This window comes from Haplochromis burtoni, unplaced genomic scaffold, assembly GCF_018398535.1.
Source record: "Haplochromis burtoni strain Fernald_Lab_line unplaced genomic scaffold, NCSU_Asbu1 Contig_285, whole genome shotgun sequence".
Taxonomy (NCBI): Eukaryota; Metazoa; Chordata; class Actinopteri; order Cichliformes; family Cichlidae; genus Haplochromis; species Haplochromis burtoni.
Window position 1 is genome coordinate 199215 of NW_024582646.1, and position 22320 is coordinate 221534.

General features: G+C 39.0%; 2 protein-coding genes across 2 annotated transcripts in view; both read left to right on the forward strand.

The window, feature by feature from the left end:
- Positions 1-7640, forward strand: part of ehd4 (EH-domain containing 4) — a 46123-nt gene extending 38483 nt beyond the window's left edge. The window contains exon 8 of the mRNA XM_005940979.3: positions 4554-7640. Within this exon, the coding sequence (XP_005941041.1) occupies positions 4554-5111 (558 nt within the window). The 3' untranslated portion in view covers positions 5112-7640. The remainder of the gene's footprint in view (positions 1-4553) is intronic.
- A 1911-nt stretch (positions 7641-9551) lies between these two features.
- sptbn5 (spectrin, beta, non-erythrocytic 5) overlaps positions 9552-22320 on the forward strand; it is a 66295-nt gene continuing 53526 nt past the window's right edge. The window contains exons 1-16 of the mRNA XM_005940981.3: positions 9552-9966; positions 11440-11562; positions 14313-14480; positions 14787-14903; positions 15140-15288; positions 15426-15654; positions 17577-17663; positions 17758-17865; positions 17941-18025; positions 18104-18237; positions 18833-19053; positions 19187-19325; positions 19447-19581; positions 19683-19771; positions 19957-20110; positions 22051-22254. Coding sequence (XP_005941043.1) covers positions 11449-11562; positions 14313-14480; positions 14787-14903; positions 15140-15288; positions 15426-15654; positions 17577-17663; positions 17758-17865; positions 17941-18025; positions 18104-18237; positions 18833-19053; positions 19187-19325; positions 19447-19581; positions 19683-19771; positions 19957-20110; positions 22051-22254 — 2133 coding nt within the window. The 5' untranslated portion in view covers positions 9552-9966; positions 11440-11448. The remainder of the gene's footprint in view (positions 9967-11439; positions 11563-14312; positions 14481-14786; positions 14904-15139; positions 15289-15425; positions 15655-17576; positions 17664-17757; positions 17866-17940; positions 18026-18103; positions 18238-18832; positions 19054-19186; positions 19326-19446; positions 19582-19682; positions 19772-19956; positions 20111-22050; positions 22255-22320) is intronic.

Here is a 22320-nt window from a genome sequence, read left to right on the forward strand (position 1 = left end):
CGTTAGCACATGATTCTCCTTATGGGGACCTGATATGTTTAATATGCTGCTGAGAATATAGCCCAGAAGAAGCGTATAGTATAGCTTTTATTTTGGAAAGAGCCATTTCTCTGTAAAACACTCTTTTCCAAAGATGAGTGATTCCTCCATCAGATAGATTTATTATTTTATCCCTTTGTTGTTTCAGCAACATTAAATTTAAAAACTGTATGTATATATACATGCACACACGCACACACACACACATATTTTGGACCTGGATATCCTGAGAATATTTTTACTCAACCCAGATAAAGTCTGTTACTCACTTTTAACACAACAAAAAAGAGACAATGTAACTGTAACTGCCAATTTTAGAATAGTTTTTTGTATCACAGTCATATCACAGTAACAGTTTCTTGAAACAGAAGCCGCTCGTACCGTACGGGAAATGATTTAATTCCCTGTTGAATTTGACAGTTTGCTCACTTCCAAAGAAATGAGCAGTCTTCTAATTTTTTATAGCAGTTTCATTTTAAAGGGGAGAGACAGAATGGCAAATATACAGAAAAGAAAAGCGCATTACTTAAAAGTCATGAATTGGTTTGCATGTCACTGAGTGAAATAAGTATTTGATTCTGAAGCAAAACATGACTCCTTATACTTCTTTGTAAGTGAACAAATTTAAACATTCAGTAGTGGATCAAATAATTATTCTTCCCTGACTCTAGAAAATTGTGTTTTAATTTGACAAATAGGAAGCATCACATAGGAATAGCAGTGCTATACTTCTTGCCCACTCGGTGGAATTGTCATTCTGAAGTGTATGTGTCCTTTAGAGTGGCAGAGTTTGCAAATGCACTCTTGGACACTGGCTGATAGACCTGGAGCACTGGGTTTAATATAATCCCTGTCCCTGTTTATGCAAATACAGGAAAACCATTGTTTAATAAAAGAAAACCTGAATTTAAATGATAAACAAATGATTATAGCATTGCATCATGTCATCATGCGGAACAACGTGTGATCTGAAGAAGAAGAACTGTTTTCCTGACGTCAGGGAAGGGTTTAGCTGCTGGGACAGAATGAACTGAACTGCAGCTGCTCTGCTGGGCCGATAGAGAGATGCTGCACAGCAAGTGTGTGTGTGTTTCCCTCAGCGAAACTTTGTTTTTATTGGATTATTGTCAGAGAAAATGTTTGAGATTTTTCACTTCCCTGGTGAGATGTCCTGAAAAAGAGCCTGTAGTTATTTTACAAATAGTTTTCTTTAAGCAGCGACACCAGTAATTAAAATGAAGGCATATTATAGTACTAGTAATTAGAATTCCAGAAAAATGTCCTATTATGTTAAGTGAAACATTTACACGTCATTCAGAAATGTGTAAAATTCATAGATTTTTGTACAAAAAATTGCTAAAACACACTTACCTCTCTGAAAATCCAACCAATGTGCAATCGTGCTGTCAGCGTGTTAGTAAGGCCCATTTAGGCCTTTTTATTGGGCTGTGGTTATTTTGCTTCTGAATAAAATACATATCATTAGTGAGGCTTGGATCTCATTAAAATGCAAAAGGACTGTGAATGGCCCTCTACTAATCAGAAGGTTGGTGGTTTGATCCTGGCCAAAGTTGCTGTGAGTGCTCAAGAGTAGTATAGAAAAGCATTAAACAAGAATCAATCCATTACTCATATGGTAGTTACTTACCAACCATAAGTGAAGCACGACCCTGTAACTAGGAGATCAGGTGACCCCTGCTGGCCAGTAAAACAAATTCAGGTTTAAGGTTCGTCTGCTTTACTTCACTGTGAGAATCTCTGACCATTTTTATGTATAGTCAACAACAGGTGTAATGCTCAAAACAAAAGGAATCCCAGTGTTTTGGGTGGTGATTTAAAATAAACTACATTGATGACAGCAAACTCACTAAGTCAAGGAATAAGCACACAAAACAAGAAAGGTAAACAACATCTAAACCTCAGTTTGAACCCAAATTTCAAAACCATAATGCCACTTTCTAAAAAGCACACCCATTTCCCTGAACTATAAACACTATGCCCCTGCTTTACCATATGAGTCAGATGTGGTGGACTGTTACTGCAAAACTCTACACACAAATCCCTACATTTGTCAGTGCTGACACCATGTGGTCACTTACGGTGTGTTCACACCGAACGCGATAGACGCAACCAAAACGCGCCAGACGCCCCAAGAAAGCAGTTAATAATGTTAACTCACATAAGCACAGCTTTAGCTCAATCAGCACACAGTTAACAAAGTGGAAACACTAGGAGTCAAAATGCATCACACACCAATCAGAAACTTTGATGGATAGTCAAAAGGGCCAAAGTCAGCTCACTCAGGTTTGAAACAATGGATCCAAAGACATGCATAGGAAGAGGTCAAGGAGGAGGAGAAGGAGGTCTAGGACACCATCAAGGAGGAGGTGGAGGAACATAATTGGCTATCGGGCTATTGTAAATGTCCCTGGTCAGCATGGAGGGAATGTCACTCTGTGCGCAGCCATCAGCCAACGAGGGATACTCCACCAGCATGCCATTCTAGGACCCTATAACACTATAGCTCCTTGCTTTTCTTGATGGTCTGAGACAACATATGTTCCAGCTGCACTACAGGGAACCAGCACAGCCAGAGCAGCCTCACTACATTGTTGTTTGGGATAACGCCAGCTTCCATCGCGCTGCTTTGGTTCCTGACTGGTTTACCAGTAACCCAAGGTTGTCTAACATCTTTCTGCCTGCATACTCTCCCTTTCTAAACCTTTTCGTCTTGGTGGTGGAAGGGGTACGAGAGAGAACCTTATGTTCATGTGCATCTCCTCCAAGTCCTGGAAAACGCCTGCCTAGACATATCAGTAGATGCACCCCCCGCTTCCTGGCCAGGCCCAATATCCGGTCGTTAAGTCTGACGTCACTAGTCTTGTCTGGGCCTAAACTCCGCTGCAGGTCCATATATCAAACGATCACTATGGCATTACTGAGAGTTGAAAAACTGTCTAAAGTCTTTCATCTTTAATAAAATGATCAGCGTTCTGCTCTACCAGGTGTAACAATTGAGTTTAACATCCAGGCATCCATGAAAACGGAATTTATGACATTTAACGGAGTTAGAAGTTAGCAGGGAGTTAGCTCGCTAGCTTCTATCTAAATACAATATAGCATGTCCTGACTGCGGGGCTTTGGAAACAAATTAAAACGTACAGCTCTGCTATCACTTCCAACATAAATGAAGACAGAAAACTAAACAGCAGTGACGTTTGTAGGGTTACTGAAGTTGGGCTAGCTGGTATATAATGATGTGCTACGTGATTGCTAGCGACACAGCTATGTTAGCATAATATAAACAAGCTAACTTTTTTTCCACTCGATAAAAGTTAACGTGAGTGTTCTCGGTGGTCAGGAACAAATGTAATCGCATGGCAGGATGCTGTAAAAGGACCAAACTTCAGCCAGGAGAACAACTGAGATAATCCATCCACAATACGAGGTTAGTCATTCATAACTGCTGCATGGGATGGGCTGTAGTTACATCCTAAGGTTTTAAAAACTGAGCTTAAATAAATGATTAGCAGTAATAAAAGCCGAGGGAGGTCAACAGTGATCACTGACTGTTTTAGGAGCTTTTTGAGATTAAATAGAAGAAAATACAAAACATTAAACATGTTAACAACACAAAAGCCATATTAAACGCAGACTACTTTAGGCCCGGAAGTAGGATTCGTCACGTCATTGCTTAATGACCGGATTGTTTGTGGTGTGGATGAGATTCTCTGGCCTGACCCAGACCACAGACAGGATGCTGAGGTGGACTAATGTTTTTGGTGTGTGTTGTACTATATGGTACATGAATAAAAATGTGTCACTGTATATACATTGGTTGCATTTTTTTGTGTTCATCATGTGAAAAGGTTTTTGAGGGGAAGAACCACAAGCAACATAACTTACCAGTTTTGGGAATATTGTTTTACATTTATTGCACCAATGTGTACGACTATGTTGTTGTGTGTGTGTTTTTGAGGCCTTGTGTGTGCTGTCTGTGGGCAAAGTTTGATTTTTCAGCAAGAGTGAATGGTTTTGAGTGTAGATTGTTCAATATTGTACAATACAATGTTTGGGAAATTGAATGAGATGATTTGTGTTTACTGTTTTGGCAATATGAGATATAATTTCAGAAATTTGTGTTTAAGCAATCGATAAAATCTGGAATAAATGGCAGACTGGCGGGGGAGGGGTTCAAAAGTTTAGTGACTAACATTAATCCCACATGCAAATATCAGTTTGCTGTAATCTTGTGTTGAGGTTTGTGGCAAAAAAAGAAAATGTGCATAGTAAAGCCTTGCAGAAAAGAGTCCAGCTTGCATTCCTTTTGAAAGCTGCAAGCTGGAGCAGAAAGAGCAAGCCACCATGCTATGATAATGTGTTCAAGTACCTCATCCAAAAATATACCACAATTTTAAAGGCTTCATTATCTGTCATCTTTGTAGTTGTTTCTCTGAGTGTGAGCTGTAAAAGTAGTTAGCAGACGTTAACCTGTGTCTCTTCTTCTCCTCCAGGACATGCTGCAGCACTATGACTTCAGTAAGTTCCCATCTCTGAAGGTGAAGCTGATTGAGAAGGTGGATAAAATGTTAGCCTCAAAGATTGCTGTTCTTATGGCGATGATCCGGGAGGAGGAGGCCAAGCAGCCTCCTGCCATGGTGTCAGGTGGTGCCTTTGAGGGCTCCCAGGATGGGCCCTTTGGTCAGGGCTACGGTGAGGGGATCAGTGCTGGGGCTGACGCTGAAGATTGGATTGTCAGCCGGGACAAGCACCGTTACGATGAGATCTTCTACACTCTGATGCCTATCAACGGCAAGATAACTGGCGTCAATGCCAAGAAAGAGATGATGAACTCTCGGCTGCCCAACACTGTGCTAGGGAAGATCTGGAAGCTGGCCGACTGCGACCAGGATGGCATGCTGGACGACGAGGAGTTTGCCCTTGCTCAGCATCTCATCAAGATCAAACTGGAGGGCTACGAGCTGCCCACTGAGCTCCCCAACCACCTGGTGCCCCCATCCCACCGCAAAAACCCTACTGCAGATGCCTTGTACAATCATATTGAGGACTAGGATGCCAAGCAAGCTGCTGAAGAGAGACTGAGCAGAGAAGAGGTGTAAAAATGTAAAGAACCATCACAGGTGAACGTGTCTGCTGCTGCTCGTTGAACAAACAGGAGAACAAATGGGCCACCTAATGCTACACAAGGTCAAAGGGTAAGGTTTTGTTGGATACATTCACTAAGACGATGCATTAGAGCCTAATAATGCTTGACATTTTCAGGCAGCAGTCAAACAAAGCACTTTTATTTTGATAATATTTTACATAATGAGCATTTCAGCTGATTTAATTGCATTAAAGAAGAAAAGTGACAAAGTTCTTGTATAATATAGCCACATTTGCCTAATTCTGGATTCACCATTCACTTTAATTTCTGAAGGACGGCAAGTTCATATTCATATATTCATGTTTAACCTTGAAAACCGACTATCCGAAGGTAACAGTTAGTGCTAGGGTGCAGTTTATTCATTTTACTGCAACATATTTCAAAGGACATCACTTGCACAAAACTTTAGATGCAAGTTTAAATGCATACTTGCTGGTGTTCAAAGTGCCCATAATATCTTTCTGGATTTTTCCCCATCCTTCAAGCTGTTCCAGCTTTATCCTAAAAGGTCTTCACAGTTACACAACAATGACAGTTATTCTCCTTCACAGAAAAACACTGCTAAACTGACTGAAACACCTGGCAGTCCAGGCTGTAGCAAATCTCTATTCTGTTAAAAACATTTGTAGCGCTATGGAAACTTCGTCTTTAAACGCTTTTAGATAAAAAATACCAAAGATGTGTCTTGATGATGACATTATGCAAAAAATAAATAAATAAATAAATAAAATAAGTTAATGAAATAAAAATTAATAAAATCTAACATTTTAAACAATCGCAATGGCTCCAGCAGCATCACAACAAACTAAAGCTGGGGAGTAAAAGCTGACATAGTATGTATTGCAATCAGAAGCTGTAACATAGCTTTATTCCCACTCCATGTGGGCCTCACAGTGAGGTCAGAGGTCATAGTCTGCAGCTCAGTGCTAATTTGCTCACAGGGATAGACAGTGTCCTGAAATGCAGTTGTCAGTATGTGCTCAATTGATTCTGTTTCCTGACATTGTAAAATGAAAAGGACAGGAGGAGAGCCATGACCTCTGATCTTATAATAGCAAGACTGAAAACTTCAGCGTCTGGTCTTAACATCACCATTCAAAGAAAAATTTTAAACAGGAAACAGAGTTTGCAGGAAATAGGTTCGTTGTCTTGTTATTTCTTTCTTCTTTTCTTTTTTTAAATGTCAAATTTTAAATGAGATTACATCAGAACAAAATAAGATATCGCAACACATTTTTGCATCCCATCTGAGACATAAAACACTCAACAACATAACCCAAACCTAAAAACCCAGCAACAAAATTAGCAGTGACTTCCAACTATTGGTTTGAAAAACAATTAGATAGGTGGGAGAAGGTAACTCATGTGGTTTTTATAGTTAAATAAATGTCTGAAATTGTATTTTCTGATATATATAAATGAATTATACCTTTAAAACCACAGCAGATGTTGTGCCTTTTCATTTCAAAGGCTTTTAGTTTGTCAGAATACATTGTTTTAATTTGACATTGTCACCATGTTGCTGTTTTTAAGTTGTGTTTAAAGGCCTCTGTTCCTATGACAGGACTGTGGTTATCCTTGAGGATTTTACAGGAGGTCTGCTGCACATCAGTGCTTTTAACATGCAACTGTCAGTGCATTTAATTTCCAAGTCCGTCTACAATAAATTATATTCATATGTTACTAATACTGTTTTTAACATCCATTTTCATCTGCTTATCTAATTCAGGGTTATCATATAATGTAAGTTAAGTGTAAGGTTCAGTGCCCTTAAAAGGAGGAGGAGGTGGGGTGGAAGGAGTTGTCACAATAGGCAAAAAAGTTCTTTAGTTAAAGTTTGAGGAACATGACGGTTTCCTTAGATGTGACTTAAACTACTGTGGAGATTTTCTGTAGTTTTTTTTAAAAAATGTAGACATCAGATTTCTTTCCCAAAACTGAACCATGTTATTTCAGTAATAATAGGAATAAATAATTTTAAAAATGTAGATATTTTTCTAAAAAGTCAAACCTTAATGCCCTTAATTCCATCTCTCCACCAAGTTTCATGAAGTTCAACTTGTTTTTTTTTTTCTGCAAACCTTCTTTTGTGCAGATGAACAAACAGCAACAGGTTCCACCTACTTAATGAGGGTAATAATAATTCCTGCATGGCACAGCTTTTGTCTTTTCTGTCTGCTATTCGGGCAAAGACTGGTGGAATTGCTAGATTAATAAGTGTCATGTACTGTTTTTGCTCAGCAGCCACACAAAGGCTTTCAATCTTCCAAGCAAAAGGGCACATCTGCAGTCACTCTCTGTCCCCGTCTATAAAAGTGAAACATGTATGAATCATGTTATTTTCTTATGTTTTCTGTATGATTTTATCTGTCCAGCTGTACATGTAGTGAAAAGGTCAAACTTCCATTTACCTGAATGTAAAAGTTTTTTTTTTTCTTTTTCAGCTGGATGTATTTTGTAATAATGTTGTTCCAGTGTTGTTCTAATGCATTTCCACCTCTCATCCTGTTAGCAGAGCTGGAAATGAATAAAATTAATAAAGTTTATTCAGTACATGTACTCAAGGTTCCAGTGTTTTGTTTTTTGGGACTTTATTATAACCACATTTCTCAGACAGTTATTTTTTCTGTTTGGAGTTTGTTTGTCTATATAATGCCCAAGAGAAAAGACATTAGCAGTGATCTTAGGGAAGCAATTGTTCCCGTCCAACAGTCTGGGAATGTCCTCTTCCAAATAATTTGAAGTTCATTCTTCTACAGTGAAAGATTTAGGACTCATTTAGCATCTTAAATGTTAAAGGTCATAACAGTGTAATTATAAGACTGAACAAGTATGGCCTGCTTGGAATAGCTGCCAGAGGAAAACCTCTTCTTGCTAAACAGAACATGGCACTAAGGCTAAGGTTTCCAAAGTTGCATCTTGAACAAACCACAAGTCTTCTAAGAGAAAGGAATCAAGCTTATGCCCATACCACCCTTAGCACACCAGCTGTCAGAAGGTAAGTCGAGTCAAGTCTGGTCAATACTGGGATGGAGGACTACCTGGGAATACCAAGTGCTGTACTGTTTGCTTAGGATTTAGAGTGCACTATAGCACAGAAAAAGGACTAGGGCAGATTCTTATGGTCTCTTGCAGTGGACGTCCCTTTGTGCTAAATGTTAGTGCAGCATATAATACTGTTGACTAAAACAGTACAGAGATTAGAGCACACATTTGGTATATCATATCTATCTGATCGATTTCAATTAGTGCATATAAATAGAAAAGGTTTCACACATAAAAGTTCACAGAGTTCAACAGGGTTCTGTGCTGGGACCAATTCGTTTTACATATAGGAATAGATAGAAAACACTGTCATTCCTATGCTTTCTTCAAATCAACTGTTAAACTGCAGACATATTTGAAAGACTTGAAAGCCTGGATGACCTCTAATTTCTCACTTCTAAATTCAGACATAGTTCATTGCACTGTTTTACCTTGTAACACTGTAATTCATTTTTGACCAGTATATGTCTTTCAATACACACATTAAACAAATATGTCTAGGACTACTTTCTTGCGTTTGCACAAATAAAACTAAAATGATAGAAACATCCTGTCTCAGAATGATGCTGAAAAGTCTTCAGTTAATGCAGAATGCTGCAGCAGAAGTACTAAATAGGACTGTGCTTTCTCATAGGGACAGAGGAATTCCCATAAGCTACCTTATGAATAACATAGGAGAGACCACAGTCACTGCTTTCCTAGTGGGAATGTGCAGTTATGAAACTGTTTGAAACTTTGAGGCTGTATTTAAAGACACACCCTATGCTTAAATTACTTGGTCTTGCTACTGGAAAGGACCTTTAGGAAGACATTCAAACCCTCTCCAGTGAAAAATGGTAATTATTACATAATGTTTCTTTGCAGAGCTGCACTCAGGTGGTTTTGGCAGGATGAGGGATGGTTATACATTATTAATTATAATCCAGGAAACACACACTGTACAGTTTACTTTTACTGGATCTTGAACTGTCTCCTCTCTTATCTTTTCCTCTCCAAGTTTTTTTTTATACCAAAAGGTTTCAGATTAGGACTCAGTGTGCATTTAGTTAAACTGGATCTTAATCCTGGTTCTTTTTCAGGACACTTGCATTTGGGTGCATCATTTATTCATATTGTAGCTTTTATACATGAATATATGCTGGAAAGATTTAGAAAGAAAGATAATGCATTCGAAGCGTGTCTGTGCGTCTGTGCGTGTGTGTTTTGAGTTACTGTCATGTTGAACTTTGACTCTTTTGCTGTCAGGTGAGTGGATCTGCTCAAGCCGTAAATCCAATGGTTCCAAAGTTCACACACACACACACACACACACACACACACACACACACTTCAACCTCTTCAAAAAAGACGAGACATTATATTGGCTTTTATTCAGTTTTTGTAGAATTACCATAACCACACCAATAACTTCCTACCTTAAATCAAGTATTCACCCTAAATTTTATTAATTTACTTTGAATCTCTGCAAATTAGCTGTGTAAACACATTTATGTCCCCACAACATGGGCAATACTTGTACACACACATCACAGGAATTCACACACCTCTTTTATGGCAACATTTGGTGCAGACAATAAAATCAGATCAACAGGGTGTCACTCTTCACTGGATCAGAAGGGCATTATTTCTTCTGAAACGAATGTCTTTTCCCCTGAGATTCCAAAGTTGAAAACAAAATAAATCATAAAGAGCTTTGGGCTGCACAGGACTGAAAGGTAAGAGCATGTTTCCTCTGTCTGTGTGCTTGCGTGCTGTATATAGCTTCTCTTCCTGTTCCTGTAGTTTGGTTCTTTCTAAGTTCTTCTGCAGGTTATCTTAGCACCAGGATACTTAAAAGTGACCACATTGCTGCACAAAAGTGTTTCCTGTTTATGTAGACATTTTTAGGCTTCGTGGGCCATATTTGTATTGGTCATTTTACAGTGTATTGCTAAATTGGAAAGCAGAGATAAAGAAGGAGATTTTGACAGCAGTATGGATTTTAGACTGATCTTTATCTTTAGACTGAGGTTAGCTTAGCTTGGAACAAAGTTTAAATATCCTGTTTAAACTTTTTAGTACATCCATCTGGTTGCTATACATTTAGCAAAATTAAGATTTCACTTTCAAGATGATGCATTGCAATAAATTGTGTTTTGTAATATAACTTAGCAGCATGGTACAGTTACAGTTTTCTTAGCAGCATGGTACAGCCACGGTACAGTTATGTTGAATTTTTTTCATATCACTTGTAACTATTAGAAAGGCATTTTGTTTAAAAAATTTTTTTTAAAACAAGAGAATAAGTGAAGGATAATAGGACAACACATGAGGTTATCTACCTTTCTATCTGTGCCTGAATGTCTTGGCATCACTCCACAAAATCAATGATCAACTTAGGTTTGACAGTTATAAAAAAAGAAGTGTGCATACACACACATTAATGGCACAAAGCAATGAGTGAGTGAGTTAGGTTATTAAAGCTTAGGAATTTTTACAGCTGCATTACATTTAGGTGTAACTGCTGTTGTCAGCATGGAAGAAAATAAAATGTGTCCAATTTAACCGTTGACTCAAGCAAGTGAACTGACAACTCAGTTTAATTTGCCTAGTCAGCTGATTAATCCTACCAAAGGGCAAATGATGAGTGAGGCTTAAATACTTAAAGCATCATTCTGCTTTATTTCAGTCTGGTTTATTGCCCCTATTCTGTTTCTCCTCTTGCTCTAAGGCTCTTTTTAACTTAGGCCATGCAATCACTTTGTGTCCGTCTCTGTTATTTGACTATCATGCATGTTATGCTAATTTTAAGTAGTGCTTAAAAATCAGTGACTTCGACAAGTCAATCGCAATGTGTCAAAGAACCAGTGTAGTGCGACAGAGGCTCTAATAACCAAGAGGCACAAGAACACAAGGATGCATAAACAGAACTATGACACTTTGAACAGTAACAACTAAAGTCTTTCAGTTTGCATTTTTTTTTGCCTTTAACCTGCAGACTGAAATGTTAAAAGCATTAACTGACACTCCTGTGTGCCACGGATGTGTCTGTCTGATATTACGCTCTCTGATATGTTGCTGTTGTCCAAACTAGATCTCTCATGAAAACGTGTTTTTTACTTGTTTAAAGCTGTATAAAGTTAAAGCAAGAAAAGGTCAAGATCTGAAAACTGCGTGTGTCTGTGACTTTTAATGTTTTTCATGTTCAGCCCATCAGGATGGCGACAGAGGAGGATGGGGCTGGGAGAGTCCGACAGCTGCAGGAGCAGCGGATGGGAGTTCAAAAGAAAACGTTCACCAAGTGGATGAACAGTGTCTTCCACAAGAATGGGGTGAGATGGGAAGAAGAAATAATTCTAAGAAATAATTATGCATCGCATATGTAAGTTAAATGAATTTATTTAACTTGCATACATGTTCCAGCACATTTGACTAAAGGTTGTTACACATAGTCGTAACTGTGCGAGACATAATCAGGATGTTTGTATTATGCGGATGTGACAGTTACAAAGCGATGGGTCCAGTAAATATTATCTCTTAGTTCTTTTCAATGTAAACAACCAAATTTTCAAGCCAACATTAAATCATACGATCGTGGCTCAAGAGTTGGGAGTTCGCCTTGTAATCGGAAGGTTGCCGGTTCGAGCCCCGGCTTGGACAATCTCGGTTGTTGTGTCCTTGGGCAAGACACTTCACCTGTTGCCTACTGGTGGTGGTCAGAGGGCCTGGTGGCGCCAGTGTCCGGCAGCCTCGCCTCTGTCAGTGTGCCCCAGGGTGGCTGTGGCTACGATGTAGCTTGTCATCACCAGTGTGTGAATGTGTGCGTGAATGGGTGGATGACTGGATATGTAAAGCGCTTTGGGGTCCTTAAGGACTAGTAAAGCGCTATATAAATACAGGCCATTTACCATTTGATACGATGAATCAAAAGGCTTTTTGAAATCATTTCAAAAAGTGGAAATCAATTTCATATTCTATCTTGTATAAGTCATTGCTGAACCAATAGTAACAAAGCAAACAAACAAACAAATAACAAACAACAATAAAAACAAAAGAGTAAATGCTATGAGACAGGAGTATCAAGAAACTAATACATACAGCCAGTTAAAAATGTAATTGAAAAACAAACAGCAGCAACCTCAACTGTTAAAACTGTCAAGCAGAGATTAATGGGAAATTAGCTTTCTCATCAAAGTCAAATACGAGTTCACAGACATTTCAGAACATATGAGAAGAGTCCTGGAGATAGTAATAATCATCATCATCATCATCATCATCATCATAATAATATTTCATTTTATTTGAGGGCACCTTTCTAAAACCCAAGGTCACCTTAAAGATCTTAATAAAACAGTAGATTAAAATACATTAAAATAAATTAAGATACAAAAAAACAAAAACCCAAACAAACAAATAAACAAGATTTGACAACAAATAAGATCTGTATTAAAGGGAGTAAGCCCGTTAAAACAAGCAGGTTTTGATCTGTGACTTAAATAAGGGAAGGGAATCTATATTTCTTAAGACCGAAGGAAGGGAATTCCAGAGCCGAGGAGCAGAGCGGCTGAAAGCTCTGCTCCCCATAGTGATAAGACGAGCAGGAAGAACAACAAGATGAGTGCCAGATAAAGATCTGAGAGAGCGGGAAACAGTGGTGATATGAAACAAATCACAGAGATTAGGAGGGGCAAGATTATGGTTGCACCTGAGAAAGAGTCTTATCTTTTTCAACTTAAGCAAATAAGGAATTAAGGAAGGAATTAAAGTGTCTTTAATCCAGGTGCTGGAGATTTCTTTTTTTTTAATTACAATTAGCCTCTTCATAAGAAGGGTCATAAAAGCTAAGGACCTTTGATTATTATTTTGTGTGTGTTCACACACTAACCACACTTTATTACTATATTAGATTTGACTTTACAATCTCAACAGCATTTGTGCATTTTATCCTTACATGCTTACACTTTCTTCTTACCCACTGCAAGGTTATCAAATATTTTTGAGGCCTCTATGTTGGCCAACTAGCTGTCATCTTAGAGCAAAGTGTGAAGTTGGAAACTAACAAATGCTAGGTGGACATGGCTGCTATTTAGTGGTAAGTAAAAGCAATTTATTTATGGACAGAATCCAAAGACAGATAGGCGGGCCAGTCCATATATAAAGTTATACTCACAGTCAGCACTTTTTAAAATGAAATGATAACTTTTGAAGCCATGCAAAATTTTACCTTCACACGATTAACGTTTTTTAAAATATAGGCCCTTAAATTACTGTCATGATTATTAATAGTAGAGCCAAAAATCATTTCATATCTATTAAAGACATTAAAAACATAAAAAAACAAACATTCTGCAGTCCCAACATTTTGACTTAAAGATTTTTTTATTTAAAAAAAGTTAATCACTGCAGTAATGTGCAAAATATTCAAAAATACGGCAGGGTGATAACATATGATACTGTATATAGCAGTTTAATACACAATTCTTATTCTTTAATACACACTTTTTGATCATTTGAGTACATTTCCTTACCTCTGTTACGCAGTAGAAAGTGCATTGTGGTATTAGTACTTTTACTTTAGTGAAGGACTTGCTTCACTGATTTTGTTCCAAACTTGTTACAATGTTACAAAAAAATAAATAAATCCAAAGACAGAATTACGGTACAAGTTGATTCACAGCAGCTACACAGAAGACACATAATAGTGTAGAGGAAATTCCAGGAGTTGGTAATGGATAGAGAAAGAAATCTAAATTAGAGGTTACAACATACACAGGAAATGCAGTATCCTCAAATACTTAAATGTTTAAGTGGAGAGGAAGGATTGAAAAGTAACTGATCTTAAACTGAATTCTCAAACCATTTGAGAATAAATCACACCACCTGTAGGCGTTTGTTTGGTCTAGCAAGTAGATAAAAGAATGGCACCCACACACTTAGACTAAGGTTACCAAATAACTGCAAGGTTTAGTAATATTTCTGATTTGCAAGCTTGAACAACATGAACATCAAAAATCTGGTACAGTAACGGGGAGCTTCTATGTCAGGTTTGGCTTGTAACTGAAACTGTCCGGATCTCCTGCAGGAGAAATTGGAGCTGACTGACGTCTATACTGAACTTAAAACCGGAGAAGTTCTGATCCGTCTGCTGGAGTTCATCGCCAACGAGAAGTTGCCATCGCGGAGCCGAGGCAAGATGAGAGTCCACTTTCTGGAGAACAACAGCATTGCCATCAATTTCCTCAAAACCAAAGTAACCTACTTTTTGCTTTTTGGTGTCCTGAAAGTGATCCACCAAATTTACAAATATACAAAATTAATCTTATACACACAAACCTCAGTGTACAAGTGTATATGGTTATAGTATTATTCCTCATGAGGAGAACGGTCTTTTCTCAGTATATTTTAATCTTGATTAAATGTTAGTTCTAAAAAGCCAATCAGATTATCCTAAATGTCAAGGTAATGACTTTCAGTTCTTACTGGCAGCTGTAAAATGTTGAACTTCATAGCAGTCTCACGAACGACAGCTTCACACTGCTCTATGCTCTACTGTTAGATTCGGGTGGATTTAATTGGTCCAGAAAATGTGGTGGATGGGGATCGTACACTGATCCTGGGGCTGCTGTGGATCATCATCCTCAGGTTTCAGATTGGACATATTAACCTGGAAGAGGTATCGAATTAAAACTACAGCAGAATCAGTTATCTCCTTTAATTTAAACAATTTATTTATGAATTTAACATATTTAACATTTTCCCTCTTTTTTGGGGTATTTTCCTTTTCCCCTTCCTTTCCCTTGCCCCTCCACATTTTTACTTTTGTCTTTCCATCTTCTTGTCTTTTAAATTTTTTCCATTTTTGCCTCGTTCTCATTTCATCTCACCCCCTTCCCTCCTCCTCCTTCTCAGGGGAACAGCGTAGCTCATCGCTCAGCCAAGGAGGCTCTGCTGATCTGGTGTCAGAGGAAAACATCAGGCTACAATGGTGTTGACGTGCAGGACTTTTCCTCCAGCTGGAGGGATGGACTTGCCTTCAATGCTCTTATCCACGCCCACCGGTAGCATACTTGTGCACACGCATTTTTGTTGTATTTGTGAGGTCCCTCATAAAATATTTCCTAAAATATCCTCAAAAGTCAAAAACTCAAATGGAAACTCAAATCGCTTCTCACATACATGTGTCTGTCCATCCCAGACCTGACCTTTTTGACTACCGCCGTTTCCATGGCGATAACCCCCAGCGTAATCTGGAGCATGCGTTCACTCTGGCAGAGCGGGAGTTCGGTATCATGCAGCTTCTGGAGGTGGATGACATCATGGTCGCTCATCCTGATGAAAAGTCCATCATGACCTACGTGTCTCTGTACTACCACTACTTTTCCAGGATGAAGCAGGGGCAGACCATCCAGAAGAGACTTGCCAGGGTTGGATTCAGCACAAACATAAACACAGCAGCATTGCATACAACAGAAAAAAAGATCAGTCAGATAATAAATAATATGACCATAATAGCATAATACATAATATTAATTGAAGCCCAAGTGATTCTAAATTTGTGTATAGATGAGTGCATATAAATATATATGACACATACAGAAATGCACATGTTATAGATATTAAAGGTGACATATTTCTAATATAAGGCAGAATTGTTTCTGTTTAACTAAACGTGCAGTAAAAATAAAAAAGAGAAGCAATGGGGCAGAGAAAGAGTCTGTATCAGTCTGTCAGTCCATCTTTTCAGACTCAGTCGGCTCTTGTAACTTGATGTTGATTAGCAAAAACCGAGGCTGGTTACAATGGAAAATCGAATCTATAAGGCAGATTTCTGAACAATTACAGTCAGTTTATTTGTCCCTAAACTCAGATTGTGGGTCATTTTTTTCTTTAAATAATGTGTTGCTTGACATAATGTCTGTCATACTGTTTATAGTGTGGACTGCTCTGCCCCATGTGGTATTGTAACCTGCTCTAAATAGTGTAGATTACTGCTACACTGACAAGCTGCTGCTCACACAAAACACAGCTGGTGGGATTTTTATTTTGGTAGATAAGAAGGTATTAGTAGCTCAAAGGAGAACCTTTCATAAAAGAGGGGCTGTGGATGTTAAGAATCACATCAGATCACATACAATGAGATGCTGCTGGAGGCAGCAGCAGGAACTCATTCAGAGAACCACACACCTTTAACACACCGAAGCTACAAGCCGTTATCTGCTTCACACATGTTCCTTCTGCTGTACATGATAATAACCAAGTTAAACTGAGTTAAACTGTTTTGGGGCTGAGTGTTGTCAGATGTTTTTTTAAAGTTTGCATTTTGTTTATTTGGACTGAGGGTTATGGTTGCAGGAGTGAAAGTGCTGTGACTGAACACTGATGCTGCTGTATTGCTTCTCATTCTTAAATAACAACCACATTAGTTAATGGGAGGTGAAACTAATATGTTTAATTTCTCATCTTAAGTCGCGTACACAATGGAAGTGATAACTACAGCTTTGAAAATTATGTTAGAAGCCACTTTTATATTTATTAGTATTTTTGCATTGATAGGTAGGCAACTATAAATCAAAAATTAAGCAAGCCAATCATGTGATGTAATATAACAGCCATGCATTTTAAAATCAACATTGGCTCATATAGCTTGTGATAGTGATAGTGCTCAGGTGCAGTGACCAGCATTTTCAGAATGCCAGGAAGTGACTGACAGCAGCCTTTTGCAATAAGGCAAGGCAAGGCAAATTTATTTGTATAGCACAATTCAACAACAAGGTGATTCAAAGTGCTTTACAGAGACATTAGAAACAAAAACAAATAAAAAGCATGATTTAAAATTGATTAAAACAAGCAAACAAACAAACTAACTAAACACACAGATTTCACACCTGTTCGCGCGATCTGAACCCTTATCGTAAGGGGAGCTACCAGTCCTTCTGTGGACGAGCTACTTTCTATTTTAAATTCCCTGAATTTAAAATACTCTCTAGACCCAGTCTAGACCCAGTTGGGGAGCTACCCAGTAAGATTGAGCAGTTTCAGATGGACACTTTTTTACCCCAGTGGGGGTTGAGGGGACATCAAGAGGGGCAGGTGCAGGATGCAGAATTACAGTTTGCAGAATTAGAGTCAACCAGCAACAATGGGGATAGCCTATTAACAATGAAATCATTAAGAAGGCAAGATAGGTAATTTAAGGATTAATTTAAATGAGCAACTTTGCTTGGTTGCTAATTCTTTGGTTACGAACAATATTTTTGTCTTTGATTTGCCAGTCCAGATTCCATTTTAACATATCAAACCAAAACATCCAGAACACAAAAGTAGGACTTCATTCTTTTCTCCACAGATTGTTGGGATGCTCATGGAGCTGGATGGCATGAAGATCCAGTATGAAAGAATGGTCTCAGATCTGCTTCGCTGGATCAAAACTAAGGTAACAGGTCAATCCCAGAAAAAACACAGGAATATAAGACCAAAAAAACAAAACAATTAATGAATTAAATTTGGTGATTATTTTTTGACTGAAGATGGTGCAGCTGAATGACAGAAGATTCCCAAACTCTTTGAGGGAGATGCAGAAACTGATGAGCGCTTTTAAGACCTACAGAACTGTGGAGAAACCTCCCAAATACCAGGTCAGATGACCCTCACATTTTAAATCCAGCGTCCTCCTTTGTTCATCTCCTTAAAGTTAAGTCTTGTTTTTCCAGGAGCGTGGGGCAATTGAGGCCCACTTGTTCAGTCTGAGAACTCAACTGGCAGCCAACAACCAATGGGCTTATAATCCTCCCGAAGGTACAGAACACTAACAGTCAATTATAATATAAGGGCTGCTATGACAAAGATCGCTCATGCTGTTGTGTATTTGTAAAGGTAAAACTCTGAATGACATCGAGAAGAACTGGGCTATGCTGGAGAGGGCGGAACATGAACGAGAGCGAGCCCTACAGGAAACGCTGCTACGCCTGGAAAGCCTGGAGCAACTTGCACAGAAGTTTGCCAGGAAGGTAATGCCACTCTACTCATATGAATGTCTTTGTTACAAGTCTCCCAGTTTTGATCATAATGTTATGGAGTTGCCTGACATATTCCTGAGTAAATCATAAAAACAACTTTGTGATTACAAATCACTGTGTTGTGCGTAGAAACAAATTTCAGTGAGTTTTGGTAATGTTAACCTTAAAATGGATGCGACCTTTTGACCACTCTTGTTCCGCTGGACATATATGCAAGATCTTGTTATTTGTTATTAACAACCCCACAGAAAAGTAGATACACACAACACAACAAAAAAGTATAATTTTGATTTAATTTTAAACTTTTTTTTATTAAAATAGGTATATCAGTTTGGAATATGATCAGAATGGAATGCCCTTTACTTAAAGATGGGAAATGGGGACAAACGTGTTGCTGTGATTTTGTGAATTTGTTTGTGTAATGTTAACTTAAAATGGAAAACACTTTTTGGCATCAGAAAGGTTAATCTATGCAGACAAACAGCATTCAAAACCCTGGATCTGATATTCAACTTTCTGCCTGTTTTTATGGCTCCTTAAAAAATCCCTCACTAGACTGCAAAATCCTTCCTTTTTGTCTTCTCAGGCAGCTCTGAGGGAGGGCTATCTTGAGGACACACTGCGTCTGATCCGGAGGCAGGACATCCGAGGTCTGTCCACACTGGAGGAGGCTCAGGCAGCTGGCCGGCGTCTGGAGGCCTTGGCTACCGATGCACTGGCCAGGGAGCCACGCTTCACGGCCCTCAGAGACATGGCAAAATCCATCGAGAAAGGAAACTACCACAGCAAGGAGCAGGTCATTAGGAGGTGGGAGGATGAAAACAATGACTTTGTGTAACCTCAAGTCTTTCTCTTTTTGAAGGGAGAAGAACCAAGAAGTGACATTAATTAAAAACAAAAACAAACTTGTACTCTACATAATAATATATTTGTTTCTAAGGGAGGAGAACATTAGCCATCGATGGAAGGACCTGCTGCAGCAGCTCCAAGAACAGAGGATGCTTTTGGGAAATGTAGTTGAAACTCTGAGCATCCTGCGGGACATTGAGCTTGTCTCCCAGGAACTGAAAGAACTACAAGTGAGCTTATTATTCGAATTTTAGTTATAATGACGACACTGGAGTTTTACTTAGATTGTACTGTGAGAGAAGTGGGGTGACTTTAATATTACTGACTGTCCCCTCCCTTATCCCATCTCAGTCCCAAGCCAGTTCTTCTGAACTGGGGAAGCAGCTGACGGAGGTGGAGTCTCTTCTTCAGAAACAAGATCTCCTGGAAGCTCAGATCTCAACTCATGGTGAAACCATCACTGCAATCAGTAGCAGAGCTCTGAAGGTACACTAATAATTGTCATCTCATGTCCTATTAGTTCACTGTTTGGGGAATTTGTAAGGGTAATTTCTGTCAGACTGACCCACCTCCTTTCTCTCACTCAGGCAAAAGTAAGGGATGGGCAGCAGATTCAGAGCAGAGTGAGAGCTCTTGACACTCAGTACAAATCGCTGGTGTCTCTCAGCAGCAGCAGGTTTGCTTTAGTTTTCTCATTTACAGCATGAGGGAAAAATCATTTATCAAGCAACAGGTCTAAACGTGTAACATTTCTTTGTATGTCCAAAATGGTGGAATAGAAAGTCTAATTAGTCTGATATTCTGTTGCTACATCTCTCACCTGTGCTCATCTTGCCTCACATCTTTCCTTTGCTGTGTCAGGAGGAGGCAGTTGGAGGCTCAGTTGAGGTTGTTTGAGTTCCTCTATGACTGTGAGGAGTTGGAGGCCTGGATCTATGAGCGCTGGTTAAAGCTGCAGACGGCTGGACTTGGAAGAGACCTCAACCACATCCAGGTGGCCGAACACAAGCACAAGGTGAGCCAGAAAGCTGTGTATACGGACACTTGAGCCCATAAGGTTCCATGCTTTGGACTTGTGAAGAAGACACTGTGAAGAAGTTTTGTTTGTTTTTTTACACAGGCACATGTGTTACAGTGGTTTAAGGGTGTTCTTTGTGAATGTGTTAACTCTGAATTATGTGATGAAAAGTTAACTTTTTTGTGCCTCTTGTGAAAAAACACAGGATTCATATTATTTTACAGATTGTCAAAACTTTAGAAATGTTACATTGTTATTCTTTATTAAAAAAAGAATAACAAAAGCTTATAAAGCAGATACATGTTTCTGTTTTTTTAAATGCCTTAAACTAAAGCAAGACAGGACTCTAAGACAAAAGATTAACTTAAAGAGGCAGCTTTTATTTGCTGTGAAAACTAAAACCAAAATACATGAACACTGTCACTCGGCGCAGACTGAAATCACAGAAAACTGAATTTTATTTACACACTCCCGGTTCACTATACACAGGTGAAGGAGAAGGGGGCCAAGGTTCCCAGGGGTACAGGGAAGAATCAGGAAAAGTGTCCTCTCTTGCTCCGCTCCGGGAGCCCACAATGAGCTCCGCCCAGGCAGCAAGTAGAGAGAGAGAGGAGAGAGAGAGCGAGACAAAAGCAACACACATGTAGCCACACAGAGCCAGCCGGGCAGGCACGGGGACCATGACAAACACTACACAAACAAAAGATAAACTAGAACTAACAACTGAGCTGGACTAGACTTGACAACATGGAACTAACACCAGAACACAGCTTACATGGAGAACACGACAATGAACAGAGTGAGACTAAACACTTAAATACAGATGAAGGATGACAAGGGGATGGAAACAGGCGGGAACACAGCTAGGACTAATCAAACCTGAGAAGACAGGGAGGAAGCAAAACTAAATGCACTGAATACAGGACAAAGGACTATCAAAATAACACAGGAAACAAGAGACACACATTAACACGTAAACACAGGAAACGGGGGGAGCGAGGGTCATGAAGGGGAGACAGATGAATCAACACGGAGAGAAAATTTAACATGCGCGAGAGACATGATAGACTACACAAGCAACAAGGACACAGGGGAGGCCAAGCACAGAACCATGAATAATATTAACCACAAGAATGTAGAATATTGTATAAAACATAATCTTAAAAAGAAGAAAACATAAATCCTGAGCTCCGACTCACGGCCCTGACAATATAGAGTTGGACCTACAATAGGTTGCATGCTGTGTGGATTGTTGAGGGATTATGGACCTAAAACCAGGATGCAGGAAACAGTGACTAAACTCTAAGCAAGTTTTAATGGTGATAACCCAGAGAGTAAACCAAGCCAAAATCCAGAAGCTGAATACAAAAAGCAGGAAATCCAAAACATCAAGGGACACTTGGCATCAAGGGCGACAGAGACAATACAAGAGGTAACGAGGTAAATGTTCGTCATGTGATGAAGACAATTGAAACTAATCTTGAAACAAGCGAAGTAGGAATAAAAACAAAGCACAAGTGACAAAAGACTATAAAAATAAAACAGGAAGTAACAAAACACCAACACAAGGACTCTAACAAACAAACAAACCGAAATAAGTGAAACAAAGGATTAAGTCATCAGGAATAACCAATCAAACTAAGACTTAAGAATTCAAAAATACACAAGCTGAAAAAAGTCCAAAGCCCAAGACCACGAAACAATATTTGCCAAGTTTTAAATGAAATGAAAATAACATAAACAAGAAACAGCAATGCAAAGAACAGAAGTGCATCTAAACAAAACAGACAAATAATAACATTTAAATTCTGGTTTAAATCATGTAATCTGGTTAATCTGACTGTTTTTAGGCTGAACATGACCCCACCTTGAGAATAAAGGCAATTTAAATCTATCTTGACTCTAAATGCCACTTCAAATAAATCATAATTTGATAGGTGCTGGAGGCGGAGGTCCAGGCCCAGGAGTCTTTGTATAAAGGTGTCCTGGGTCGAGGTCAGGATCTGCTCTCCAAACAGAGTCAGGAGAATCAGCAAGCTGTTCAGAAGTGGATCAGGACTCTCAAGAAGCAGTGGAGCCACCTGACTGACGAGGTGACGGGACACCGCGACAGACTGCAGGCTGCCGCTACCATAAAGCAGGTGAATAATAGTGATGTGTCGGTCAGAACGAAATTGTGTGAATGACGCTAGCCGGCTCCTTATCGC